We start from the raw sequence: 15,593 nt of genomic DNA on the forward strand, positions 1-15,593 counted from the left end.
CTTTGTATCTAGCAAATTTCAAGAGGATATTTGGAAACTGTTAACCTACATGTGTGAAGCAACATTTATACACTCATCAAGTCAATCAAGATACCTTTCCACCCGGAGTTGTGGAATTTTTTTCCATGTCTATGCTGGGTAGAGGTCAGCTCACATCAGTAATCATTGTCAGAGTGCACACGTTTGGACTGTGCACGTGAAGATGTATAAGCGTCGGGAGTATGTGGAACTCTATGAGAAGGATCTGGCCAAATGGGCACTGCTACGCAATGTCAACACTGTGGTGAAACACAGCACACTGCTGCCGGTACGAACCTGTGTGTGTGTGTGTGTGTGTGTGTGTGTGTGTGTGTGTGTGTGTGTGTGTGTGTGTGTGTGTGTGTGTGTGTGTGTGTGTGTGTGTGTGTGTGTGTGTGTGTGTGTGTGTGTGTGTGTGTGTGTGTGTGTGTGTTTTAAGTTTCATGAATCATAATTGATATGTCTTAACTCTGTTGGCTTTGTGTTGGGTAAGATACATGTGTGTGCTCCCTTGTTTCATGCATTACATATTAATTATATTTCTGTGTGTGTGTTTGAGAGAGAGAGATTTAATATTAGGTGTGTTAAAATAATTATGCATGAATCACAAGAATGTGGTATTACGTTTTCAAGTCATGAGCCCTAATTGTCTGAAAACTGTGTTTAAGATTTTAACCTACTTGTGTGTGTGTGTGTGTGTGTCTACCTTCAAGCAACAAGGGAAATGAGCACACTCTTATGGCCCGTCCATACAGCGGCGTGCGTTGAAGCTTCAACGCTTCTGCCCATTCACTTTGAATGGGGTGACGTCACGCTTCGCGTTGTGGGAGCGAAGCGTAGCGATATACACCTGAACATCAGCAGGAGAGGACTCTTTAAAGTAGAGACTCTACATACTGATATACACCTGAACATCAGCAGGAGAGGACTCTTTAAAGTAGAGACACTACATACTGATATACACCTGAACATCAGCAGGAGAGGACTCTTTAAAGTAGAGACACTACATACTGATATACACCTGAACATCAGCAGGAGAGGACTCTTTAAAGTAGAGACTCTACATACTGATATACACCTGAACATCAGCAGGAGAGGACTCTTTAAAGTAGAGACACTACATACTGATATACACCTGAACATCAGCAGGAGAGGACTCTTTAAAGTAGAGACACTACATACTGATATACACCTGAACATCAGCAGGAGAGGACTCTTTAAAGTAGAGACACTACATACTGATATACACCTGAACATCAGCAGGAGAGGACTCTTTAAAGTAGAGACACTACATACTGATATACACCTGAACATCAGCAGGAGAGGACTCTTTAAAGTAGAGACACTACATACTGATATACACCTGAACATCAGCAGGAGAGGACTCTTTAAAGTAGAGACACTACATACTGATATACATCTGAACATCAGCAGGAGAGGACTCTTTAAAGTAGAGACACTACATACTGATATACACCTGAACATCAGCAGGAGAGGACTCTTTAAAGTAGAGACACTACATACTGATATACACCTGAACATCAGCAGGAGAGGACTCTTTAAAGTAGAGACTCTACATACTGATATACACCTGAACATCAGCAGGAGAGGACTCTTTAAAGTAGAGACTCTACATACTGATATACACCTGAACATCAGCAGGAGAGGACTCTTTAAAGTAGAGACACTACATACTGATATACACCTGAACATCAGCAGGAGAGGACTCTTTAAAGTAGAGACACTACATACTGATATACACCTGAACATCAGCAGGAGAGGACTCTTTAAAGTAGAGACTCTACATACTGATATACACCTGAACATCAGCAGGAGAGGACTCTTTAAAGTAGAGACACTACATACTGATATACACCTGAACATCAGCAGGAGAGGACTCTTTAAAGTAGAGACACTACATACTGATATACACCTGAACATCAGCAGGAGAGGACTCTTTAAAGTAGAGACACTACATACTGATATACACCTGAACATCAGCAGGAGAGGACTCTTTAAAGTAGAGACACTACATACTGATATACACCTGAACATCAGCAGGAGAGGACTCTTTAAAGTAGAGACACTACATACTGATATACACCTGAACATCAGCAGGAGAGGACTCTTTAAAGTAGAGACACTACATACTGATATACATCTGAACATCAGCAGGAGAGGACTCTTTAAAGTAGAGACACTACATACTGATATACACCTGAACATCAGCAGGAGAGGACTCTTTAAAGTAGAGACACTACATACTGATATACACCTGAACATCAGCAGGAGAGGACTCTTTAAAGTAGAGACTCTACATACTGATATACACCTGAACATCAGCAGGAGAGGACTCTTTAAAGTAGAGACTCTACATACTGATATACACCTGAACATCAGCAGGAGAGGACTCTTTAAAGTAGAGACACTACATACTGATATACACCTGAACATCAGCAGGAGAGGACTCTTTAAAGTAGAGACACTACATACTGATATACACCTGAACATCAGCAGGAGAGGACTCTTTAAAGTAGAGACACTACATACTGATATACACCTGAACATCAGCAGGAGAGGACTCTTTAAAGTAGAGACACTACATACTGATATACACCTGAACATCAGCAGGAGAGGACTCTTTAAAGTAGAGACACTACATACTGATATACACCTGAACATCAGCAGGAGAGGAGTCTTTAAAGTAGAGACACTACATACTGATATACACCTGAACATCAGCAGGGGAGAGGACTCTTTAAAGTAGAGACACTACATACTGATATACACCTGAACATCAGCAGGAGAGGACTCTTTAAAGTAGAGACACTACATACTGATATACACCTGAACATCAGCAGGGGAGAGGACTCTTTAAAGTAGAGACACTACATACTGATATACACCTGAACATCAGCAGGAGAGGACTCTTTAAAGTAGAGACACTACATACTGATATACACCTGAACATCAGCAGGGGAGAGGACTCTTTAAAGTAGAGACACTACATACTGATATACACCTGAACATCAGCAGGAGAGGACTCTTTAAAGTAGAGACACTACATACTGATATACACCTGAACATCAGCAGGAGAGGACTCTTTAAAGTAGAGACACTACATACTGATATACACCTGAACATCAGCAGGAGAGGACTCTTTAAAGTAGAGACACTACATACTGATATACACCTGAACATCAGCAGGAGAGGACTCTTTAAAGTAGAGACACTACATACTGATATACACCTGAACATCAGCAGGAGAGGACTCTTTAAAGTAGAGACACTACATACTGATATACACCTGAACATCAGCAGGAGAGGACTCTTTAAAGTAGAGACACTACATACTGATATACATCTGAACATCAGCAGGAGAGGACTCTTTAAAGTAGAGACACTACATACTGATATACACCTGAACATCAGCAGGAGAGGACTCTTTAAAGTAGAGACACTACATACTGATATACACCTGAACATCAGCAGGAGAGGACTCTTTAAAGTAGAGACTCTACATACTGATATACACCTGAACATCAGCAGGAGAGGACTCTTTAAAGTAGAGACTCTACATACTGATATACACCTGAACATCAGCAGGAGAGGACTCTTTAAAGTAGAGACACTACATACTGATATACACCTGAACATCAGCAGGAGAGGACTCTTTAAAGTAGAGACACTACGTACTGATATACACCTGAACATCAGCAGGAGAGGACTCTTTAAAGTAGAGACACTACATACTGATATACACCTGAACATCAGCAGGAGAGGACTCTTTAAAGTAGAGACACTACATACTGATATACACCTGAACATCAGCAGGAGAGGACTCTTTAAAGTAGAGACACTACATACTGATATACACCTGAACATCAGCAGGAGAGGACTCTTTAAAGTAGAGACATTACATACTGATATACACCTGAACATCAGCAGGAGAGGACTCTTTAAAGTAGAGACACTACATACTGATATACACCTGAACATCAGCAGGAGAGGACTCTTTAAAGTAGAGACACTACATACTGATATACACCTGAACATCAGCAGGAGAGGACTCTTTAAAGTAGAGACACTACATACTGATATACATCTGAACATCAGCAGGAGAGGACTCTTTAAAGTAGAGACACTACATACTGATATACACCTGAACATCAGCAGGAGAGGACTCTTTAAAGTAGAGACACTACATACTGATATACACCTGAACATCAGCAGGAGAGGACTCTTTAAAGTAGAGACTCTACATACTGATATACACCTGAACATCAGCAGGAGAGGACTCTTTAAAGTAGAGACTCTACATACTGATATACACCTGAACATCAGCAGGAGAGGACTCTTTAAAGTAGAGACACTACATACTGATATACACCTGAACATCAGCAGGAGAGGACTCTTTAAAGTAGAGACACTACATACTGATATACACCTGAACATCAGCAGGAGAGGACTCTTTAAAGTAGAGACACTACATACTGATATACACCTGAACATCAGCAGGAGAGGACTCTTTAAAGTAGAGACACTACATACTGATATACACCTGAACATCAGCAGGAGAGGACTCTTTAAAGTAGAGACACTACATACTGATATACACCTGAACATCAGCAGGAGAGGACTCTTTAAAGTAGAGACACTACATACTGATATACACCTGAACATCAGCAGGAGAGGACTCTTTAAAGTAGAGACACTACATACTGATATACACCTGAACATCAGCAGGAGAGGACTCTTTAAAGTAGAGACACTACATACTGATATACACCTGAACATCAGCAGGAGAGGACTCTTTAAAGTAGAGACACTACATACTGATATACACCTGAACATCAGCAGGAGAGGACTCTTTAAAGTAGAGACACTACATACTGATATACACCTGAACATCAGCAGGAGAGGACTCTTTAAAGTAGAGACACTACATACTGATATACACCTGAACATCAGCAGGAGAGGACTCTTTAAAGTAGAGACACTACATACTGATATACACCTGAACATCAGCAGGGGAGAGGACTCTTTAAAGTAGAGACACTACATACTGATATACACCTGAACATCAGCAGGAGAGGACTCTTTAAAGTAGAGACACTACATACTGATATACACCTGAACATCAGCAGGGGAGAGGACTCTTTAAAGTAGAGACACTACATACTGATATACACCTGAACATCAGCAGGAGAGGACTCTTTAAAGTAGAGACACTACATACTGATATACACCTGAACATCAGCAGGAGAGGACTCTTTAAAGTAGAGACACTACATACTGATATACACCTGAACATCAGCAGGAGAGGACTCTTTAAAGTAGAGACACTACATACTGATATACACCTGAACATCAGCAGGAGAGGACTCTTTAAAGTAGAGACACTACATACTGATATACACCTGAACATCAGCAGGAGAGGACTCTTTAAAGTAGAGACACTACATACTGATATACACCTGAACATCAGCAGGAGAGGACTCTTTAAAGTAGAGACACTACATACTGATATACACCTGAACATCAGCAGGAGAGGACTCTTTAAAGTAGAGACACTACATACTGATATACACCTGAACATCAGCAGGGGAGAGGACTCTTTAAAGTAGAGACACTACATACTGATATACACCTGAACATCAGCAGGAGAGGACTCTTTAAAGTAGAGACACTACATACTGATATACACCTGAACATCAGCAGGGGAGAGGACTCTTTAAAGTAGAGACACTACATACTGATATACACCTGAACATCAGCAGGAGAGGACTCTTTAAAGTAGAGACACTACATACTGATATACACCTGAACATCAGCAGGAGAGGACTCTTTAAAGTAGAGACACTACATACTGATATACACCTGAACATCAGCAGGAGAGGACTCTTTAAAGTAGAGACACTACATACTGATATACACCTGAACATCAGCAGGAGAGGACTCTTTAAAGTAGAGACACTACATACTGATATACACCTGAACATCAGCAGGAGAGGACTCTTTAAAGTAGAGACACTACATACTGATATACACCTGAACATCAGCAGGAGAGGACTCTTTAAAGTAGAGACACTACATACTGATATACACCTGAACATCAGCAGGAGAGGACTCTTTAAAGTAGAGACACTACATACTGATATACACCTGAACATCAGCAGGAGAGGACTCTTTAAAGTAGAGACTCTACATACTGATATACACCTGAACATCAGCAGGAGAGGACTCTTTAAAGTAGAGACTCTACATACTGATATACACCTGAACATCAGCAGGAGAGGACTCTTTAAAGTAGAGACACTACATACTGATATACACCTGAACATCAGCAGGAGAGGACTCTTTAAAGTAGAGACACTACATACTGATATACACCTGAACATCAGCAGGAGAGGACTCTTTAAAGTAGAGACACTACATACTGATATACACCTGAACATCAGCAGGAGAGGACTCTTTAAAGTAGAGACACTACATACTGATATACACCTGAACATCAGCAGGAGAGGACTCTTTAAAGTAGAGACACTACATACTGATATACACCTGAACATCAGCAGGAGAGGACTCTTTAAAGTAGAGACACTACATACTGATATACACCTGAACATCAGCAGGAGAGGACTCTTTAAAGTAGAGACACTACATACTGATATACACCTGAACATCAGCAGGAGAGGACTCTTTAAAGTAGAGACACTACATACTGATATACACCTGAACATCAGCAGGAGAGGACTCTTTAAAGTAGAGACACTACATACTGATATACACCTGAACATCAGCAGGAGAGGACTCTTTAAAGTAGAGACACTACATACTGATATACACCTGAACATCAGCAGGAGAGGACTCTTTAAAGTAGAGACACTACATACTGATATACACCTGAACATCAGCAGGAGAGGACTCTTTAAAGTAGAGACACTACATACTGATATACACCTGAACATCAGCAGGGGAGAGGACTCTTTAAAGTAGAGACACTACATACTGATATACACCTGAACATCAGCAGGAGAGGACTCTTTAAAGTAGAGACACTACATACTGATATACACCTGAACATCAGCAGGGGAGAGGACTCTTTAAAGTAGAGACACTACATACTGATATACACCTGAACATCAGCAGGAGAGGACTCTTTAAAGTAGAGACACTACATACTGATATACACCTGAACATCAGCAGGAGAGGACTCTTTAAAGTAGAGACACTACATACTGATATACACCTGAACATCAGCAGGAGAGGACTCTTTAAAGTAGAGACACTACATACTGATATACACCTGAACATCAGCAGGAGAGGACTCTTTAAAGTAGAGACACTACATACTGATATACACCTGAACATCAGCAGGAGAGGACTCTTTAAAGTAGAGACACTACATACTGATATACACCTGAACATCAGCAGGAGAGGACTCTTTAAAGTAGAGACACTACATACTGATATACACCTGAACATCAGCAGGAGAGGACTCTTTAAAGTAGAGACACTACATACTGATATACACCTGAACATCAACAGAATTTGCCCAATTTATTCCAACTGAACGTCCTGGATTGTGTCTCTGGTACTTTACTTGAGTATTTTATGTTATACACTACAGCATTGTACTTCTACCCACCCACATTAGAAACAAATGTCTTACTTTTTACACCACTATATTTAATTGATAACTTTAGTTACCAGTTATTTTGCAGATTCAACATATAATTAACTTCAAAAAAAGAAATGGACACATTTATGCATCGATAATAACAACCCAATATCATAAAAGAAGAACATCAGTATGTTCTGTTTAACCCCTCGCTGTTCTCTGGATTCCATTGTAACTGACCTCCTGCATCCAAGGGGGAGGACTCTTCAGTCACAGGGGGAGAGTTTGACCCTGAATAGTTGGACAGGAGAGTATCTATGAACTGCTCTGATGTGATCTGTACTAACCCTTCTTTCCTCTCCTACATCATGACTGTCTGCTGGTTAGATGTCCTCCATGTCCACCTCGACACATTCCTGGTACACATTTGGTGTTTTGTCCTTTCCAGAAGCTTCTAGTCCAGTCTGTCTGGTGATCATCGGGGATTATTTCACCCTTTCACACTGCACCTTTTTAATTTACTAACCCTGCTAACTAAAGGGGAACTTTGGTATTTTTCGACTGGGATGCTATTTTGACCAAAAGCTGCACTGTCCACTGCACGGTCTCATTCAATACTCGACCAATTACAAACATGTTTGTCCCCATAAGTCCCTTAGACACAAAATCATGGGAAAAGGTCAAGATTAAGAAATACAGAAGTTCCCCTTTAAAGGTAGGGTAGGTCATTTTGGAGAAACCGGCTCGAGATCGCTAGAATTTGAAAATACACAGCCGGAGAAAATCTGCCACTTCCTTATAGAGCCCCTCCTCCAACACACACGAACGCGCACATGACCAATGAGGGCACGAGATAAGTTTGTGCACAGATGGAAGGCTGACAGGCAGGTAGGCCATCCAGTTCTTTTAGCCGGGCCGGCTAAAATGATTGGTCGTGCTTTTTACAGTATTACGGCTTCCACATGACATTTTTTTATGGATTTATTGTCAAAGCACTTAAGATATTCATTGCTATCGGATGTTAAGAGCATTCCATGGAATATAACAAAAAGTGTATCTCGAGCCGGTTTCTCAAACTTACCTACCCTACCTTTAATGCATCACCTTCAATCAACACAGTAGTGTCTGCTTGGGTTCACATGTTAATGACTCCAGACTGCATTACTCCTGGTCCTGCTGCAGATTGGAAACGGTTATGATTATTTCATGAAAACAAATAAAATAATGGATTCTAATCATGGGTCTGATCAACTAACATTTCTGATTTTGATTACTCATGTGATCGTCCTTACTGCGGTAATTCTGACATTGATTTAAAATGAAGATTCTTTTTGATGGTTTAATTGAATAAATGATGGTCCCTTTCCTAATTCTAGTATTGGTCTTTACTTTGGATTTCCCTTCAGGGCGACTATGTGTGGTTGGATCTGAAGAGCGGCGGGGAGTTTGAGGTGTCGGTCGGCGCTGTCGTCAAGCTCTGTGACTCAGGACAGATCCAGGTGTTAGATGATGAAGGAAACGTAAGTGCTGGAACACTTTTTGTTAGTTTTCATAGTGTATTACTAGTTATAGTTCTATTTTAGATTTATTTTGTGAAAGATTTAGTTTTATGTATTACGTTTGAATTGTAATTCTTTCACTGTCATGGTCATCGGTAATTGTTTAAGTTTTTCAACCAGAAGTTTAGATTTAGTTTTTTCAAAAATTATTTATTTATACAGTGTTAACTAACACTGTTGTTCACTGCTTATTACCCCCCCTCCAACAGGAGCATTGGATCTCCCCCCAGAATGCAACAAACATCAAGCCGATGCACCCGACCTCCATCCACGGTGTGGAGGACATGATTCGCCTCGGAGACCTCAACGAGGCCGGCATCCTGCGCAACCTGCTGATCAGATACACTGAGAAACTCATCTATGTGAGTGTTAATACTACTACACACTAATACTGATATACTGTAGTACTATAACCTGCTGATCAGATACACAGGGAGGCTCATCTATGTGAGTGTTAATAATACTACTACTACTACTACACACTAATACTGATGCACTGTACTACTACCCAGCTAGACATTTTTGGTTCTAAAAACATTCTGAGAATGTTACCATTCACTGTTCTAGGAATGTTTTCAGCGGGAAGTTTTCTTTTAGTTCCCAGAATGTTCTTCTGAAAGGTAGGATAACGTTCCCTAAAAACATTCTTAAAATGTTTGGTGATAACTTTCTTTTCACGCAACAAACCGTTCACGGCAACAATCCGGCAGGGAATGAGTGCAGGCTGCAGGCTTTCATAGTGTGGCTGATGAGCAGGTTGCAGGTGTGGTTGATTGGAGATTGCTCCCAGCCGTGTAGAACAGACCAGCAGGCAGGGGGGGGGGGGGGAGAGAGAGAGAGACACACAGTAGAAACAAACACATACAAACACTAACAGGGGTTTCAGGGACGGGCAGTGACAGTCGGTCCGTTCTTCTATATGTCTGTCGGTCTCAAATCTAAAGGGTGCAATAACGATTTGTATCCACTATCCATAAACAGCGGACACTGTTTATACGCAGCCCTCACAAACCACACACGGCCAGATAGCTTATCTAACAGTTAGAACCTACATACGAGACACAACCTTTATAGTCAGAAAAAAGTGTGATTATTTTCTGATATTTTACACATGATATTATGAATACTGTGGGCCTACATACCTTAGTGTGATTATAAGGGCATGTGAGTGAATATTGGCATGCAAATTTGTTTTTATACGTCCTATTAATTGTCTCAATGCGCTCATACATCTTAAGAAAGTTATCAACAAAAATGTTAAGAATGTTTTTAGAGAACGTTATCCTACCTTTCAGAAGAACATTCTGGGAACCAAAATAAAACGTCCCGCTGAAAACATTCCTAGAACAATGAATGGTAACATTCTCAGAATCTTTTGAGAACCAATAATGTCTAGCTGGGAACTCACACATGCCACCGCAAACATGCAATATCTTATCTTATCATGAATTACGTGCTTGTTTGTTTTTTTCAAAAGGAAAATGTGGTGACATCAGATTTTTTAAAACATCCTTTTCAAACAAATGCAACAAGTTTGTTTTTTAAAGCGCTCTAGAAATAAATCTGACGTTGACCATGACCGTGTTAATATTTCACATCACAGGAATGTTTTATAAAAAAAGAATAACATCCTGAAAACATTTTCTGAATGTTGCTTTGAGAATGTTCTTCATTTGTTATGATGTAACATTGAGGGAACGTTTTATAAAGAAAATCTTTAATGTGTTACCCAACAACGTTCAAAACACATCCTTAGAATGTTGCAGGCAAAACGTTCCACCTTTGTTAACATATCACATTAAAGGAACATTTTATAAAACACTTTCTGTCATCTCAGGCCTCAATAACATCCTGAAAACATTTTCAGAATGTTGCAGTTAAAACGTTATGTCTTAGTTAACCTTAAACCTTGAACATTATTTGAAATAATAAACATCCTAAAAAGGTTATTTGAACATCAGATTCAAAAGTTTCTTTAAAACATTATTAGAACCTGTAGGTAATGTTAGCCAAAGTTGTGAGAACGTTCCCCGCTAGCAGGGTATAACCTGCTGATCAGATACACAGGGAGGCTCATCTGAGTGTTACTGCAGTACTATTACTAGTATAGTATAAAATACTGCTGCTGCAGGCCTGTTTTTCAGCAGTTCTTTTCAGATTCTATCAAAAAGGATGATGATAACTAGCATTCGAAATACAAATTGAAGGTTTCAAATTGTAAATTGATATATGTCTTATCAATTATTTTGATAAACTATTGATTATTTGATATTTATTTATTTCTAGAGCGCTTTAAAAACGAACTTGTTGCATTTGTTTGAAAAGGATGTTTTAAAAAATCTGATGTCACCACATTTTTAGGCCTGGCCTATTATATGTGTAATAAGAAGTAATATATTATACTGAGAAAGGATATCAGTAGGTTCATGTTTCTAAAGGTTATACCTTTAAAGTATAAATGACAATATCTTACCTGAATCCATTCACACCAACACTACTGCAGTATTTTTACACCCGAAGGTCTCCTGGAGCTTTATCAGCTCCCCCCCGTCACAAGTCCAGCCTCACCCATCTGCTGTTTTTCCGCTCTCATCTTCTTGCTTCCTATTCTTTCTCTCGCCCATTTTCTTCTCTCCTACCTTTTCCTGTTTCCTCTGAAGACTAACTGTGGTGGCAGGGTAAGTCCGCTCCTGCACGTCAAGCATGAGAGAGACTGCAGAAAATAAAGCACTACTAATAATAAGGCTATTTGATGCACATGCAACTACAGCAACATGCAGTATTCCCTATGGAGCTGTGTCTGTACACCGCATGTATGGTGCACGCTTTGAATGTTTCCTGTTATCAGTCATCTGTCTCATAAGCTTCCATTGAAAACGAATTATGGGATTCATTTCATAGTGTGACAAATGCTTACAGTACATTTTGCAAAGAAAGTCAGCGGGTATCATTTAGTCAATCCCATTATCGAATAGAACAAATTAAACTCACTTTTTATTTTATTAAGAGAGTTTTAATTATGTGATCATTTAAACTGGGAATAATGTCACACCTGAAGTGTTAGCTTTGTTAGCCATTGTTAGCAATACAAGCTGATTACAGCCATGATAACAACAAATAACACTGTGTGTATGAATGATTCCAAACAGAATATGGATGCGTCTATACTGAGTTCAAGTAATCAATAGTTTACCTGAAAGAATTGATTGAAAGATTGCTTACAAATGAAAGATGGTCAATTCTGTAAAAATTGCAATATGTCATGACTGAAATCCATGAAATGAATTGTGCTGGGAAGGATAAATAGCTACGTCTCTTAATCATTGAAGTGTTGCAGGTGTCATGTTTTATGGCACTAATTCTCCCGGCGCTGCAGCCAAGGTGCATGTTGGGTGTTTCCAACATAGCCGTCTGTTCTCTCGTAGCGAGGACTGATACGTTCTCATTGTCAGCCTTCACCCTCTGAGCGAAGAACCCTGCATCACCTCCTCCAGCCTCTCTACGTGCTGCTGAAGATCTGATGTGCTTAACACATTTGATTACAGACTTGATTTGATTTTCATTTCAAGTAAAAATCCACATGCTATAAGAAGAGGGCTGACAAGAGGGCCCTCCAGGGATCAGCTGAAACCACTTTGATGTTTGTTACTTCAAATGTTCAAAAAACATTTGTTTTATTTATTTGTTATGTTATGAATTCAAAAGGACAATACAAATATACATTGGTATCAGTGGGCTACAGGTCATTTGCATCCTAGTACAAGTTCTAAGTAGTTTAATACACATGTTCATTTTGAGGGTGAGCTTCTCCCTTAAAGCCATAAATGAGTCCCCCTCCCTGTCTCTGGGCAGACGTACACCGGCTCCATCCTGGTGGCTGTGAACCCCTACCAGCTGCTGCCCATCTACACAGCCGACCAGATTCGCCTCTACACCAACAAGAAGATCGGAGAAATGCCGCCTCACATCTTTGCCATTGCTGACAACTGTTATTTCAACATGCAGAGGAACAACCGCGACCAGTGCTGCATCATCAGGTGGAGACTACACTCCTCTGTGACAAACATCTGAGTTTTACACCTGATATCTGGGAAACCCCACTGAAGCTTTCACTTTCAATTCATGATTTATAAGGCAATGTCCAAAATAGTATTTCAATTTATTTAAATATTTGTTAAAATATGACATGTGTATTTTTTCTTTCTTTCTTGATTGTGTGTGTGTGTGTGTGTGTGTGTGTGTGTGTGTGTGTGTGTGTGTGTGTGTGTGTGTGTGTGTGTGTGTGTGTGTGTGTGTGTGTGTGTTAGTGGTGAGTCTGGAGCAGGGAAGACAGAAAGCACCAAACTGATCCTGCAGTTCCTGGCAGCCATCAGTGGGCAACACTCCTGGATAGAGCAACAGGTGCTGGAGGCTAACCCTATACTTGAAGGTGGGAACACACACACACACACACACACACACACACACACACACACACACACACACACACACACACACACACACACACACACACACACACACACACACACACACACACACACACACACACACACAGGACACTGAACCGCCACTCTGTCTGAAAGTTGTGGTTCTTGATATGTTCACATATTCCTACATGTGGACACACACAGAAAACACACAAACAAAATGTTCACACAGGTTCATTATGCATCCACATGACTGTGCTGTTCTACTGTTTCTCTTCCAGCCTTTGGCAACGCTAAAACAATCCGCAATGACAACTCGTCTCGTTTTGGGAAATACATCGACATCCATTTCAACAAGAGAGGAGCCATAGAGGGAGCCAAGATAGAGCAGTACCTGCTGGAGAAATCCAGAGTGTGCAGACAGGTACCGAGTGATGACACGTGTTCAAACTCTGCAGCCTTCCCTCAGCGACTAACTGTGAATGAAAAACTATCATTCAATATCCTGTCTGACATTTACATAACCAAAACATTCAGACAAAACCAACACCTTTTGAAAGTTGTATTTTTGGTTTGAATGTAGAAGCCAGGTTAGTCGCTGGAGGGACGATGTCTAGGCCATCTAGTCACTAATAAACAAAAACAACAGTCAAATATATATTTCTGAATCATTAAAAATGTGCTGCAAAGGTCCAAAGTAACATAACATTATTTTAACATTATTATTATATTATATTGTTTTATTTTTTTCAAACCAAATACCAAATCACTGCAACATTGAGATTTTTGTATTTAATGACATTTTCTGTTGTGTTTTATAGCAATGTATAATTCACTTTAAGTATGTGTACATGCCATATATTGCACATAAACATAGTTTATACTTTAATATATTATAATGTACTATTCATACCTGTACCTAAATACTGCTGCTACACCACATGACGTATGGCTTATAGACTAAGTACTTTATTCTACATAAGGTATATTGCTCTATACATCTCTCTACTTTTAATTTCTTAGTTTATTTTCTCCTTCAAATTGTTATTTATCTGTTTTCTGTGTGCTGCTGTAAATGTGAATCTCATGTTTGAGTAAACGTTCGGTGTTCTCTCTGCAGGCCCACGATGAGAGGAACTACCACGTCTTCTACTGCATGCTGAAGGGCATGACTCCAGAGGAGAAGAAGAAACTGGGGCTGAGCAGAGCCAGCGACTACACCTACCTGACCATGGTGGGGCTCAGCTCTTAGCCATTGTCATATATTGCAGCAGTTGAGATTTGAGCTTTTTAGTTAGTAAACGGTCACAACAGGAAACTGTCCCAACATCCTGTCGCTAAGTCAGTGCACAGTAACAAACTAAAAAGAAACTGTATTCTTGAAAAGTGAGATATTATAAAGAGATGAGTTACTCCCAGCAGCTGGAACACACATTCCTGTGAAACATCAGCTGTTAAAGTCAGATCTGTCCCAGTTTAGCTCCTCTCACGTTTACATCACAGAAATGAGCATCAACACGATTGGTATCCTTAATACATTCCCAGAATCCCCAGAATCCTTTTCTACATATATTTTTCCCTGCATCCTTTTTAAGTAGAATCCTGCCGTTTAGAATTGGATACCTAAACGTATTTGTATAAAGTGAAACAAAGTGACCTATTGTCTGTATTGATTTACTTTGTATCATTTCATACCAAATAACATTTCGATGTTCAATGTGTAGTCCAGAACTGTCAGGGACATAGGTGGCTACGACTAGGAAACAGATCTGATCTGTTTACTGTGCAGTAGATGACCATGAGAATTTCTGATTATATGGAACAGTAGATGAAACAACTTTCACAGGGTACACAGGAAGATGAGATACTTCCACAAACAATATTTTGAGTTTGAATCAGAAAGGGTTTAGGGATATAAACCATTAGAAAACACCACTTTGGTTTGTTCTTTACAGTCAAACAGCA

The 15,593-nt window shown here is 39.9% G+C and overlaps 1 protein-coding gene across 1 annotated transcript in view; it reads left to right on the plus strand.

The window, feature by feature from the left end:
- The first annotated feature begins 202 nt into the window (after positions 1–202).
- Positions 203–15,593, plus strand: part of myo7aa (myosin VIIAa) — a 78,508-nt gene continuing 63,117 nt past the window's right edge. The window contains exons 1-7 of the mRNA XM_034132813.1: positions 203–307; positions 9,049–9,162; positions 9,411–9,563; positions 13,054–13,238; positions 13,509–13,630; positions 13,910–14,052; positions 14,749–14,862. Coding sequence (XP_033988704.1) covers positions 203–307; positions 9,049–9,162; positions 9,411–9,563; positions 13,054–13,238; positions 13,509–13,630; positions 13,910–14,052; positions 14,749–14,862 — 936 coding nt within the window. The remainder of the gene's footprint in view (positions 308–9,048; positions 9,163–9,410; positions 9,564–13,053; positions 13,239–13,508; positions 13,631–13,909; positions 14,053–14,748; positions 14,863–15,593) is intronic.

Source organism: Trematomus bernacchii, unplaced genomic scaffold (genome assembly GCF_902827165.1).
Source record: "Trematomus bernacchii unplaced genomic scaffold, fTreBer1.1, whole genome shotgun sequence".
NCBI classification, from domain to species: Eukaryota; Metazoa; Chordata; class Actinopteri; order Perciformes; family Nototheniidae; genus Trematomus; species Trematomus bernacchii.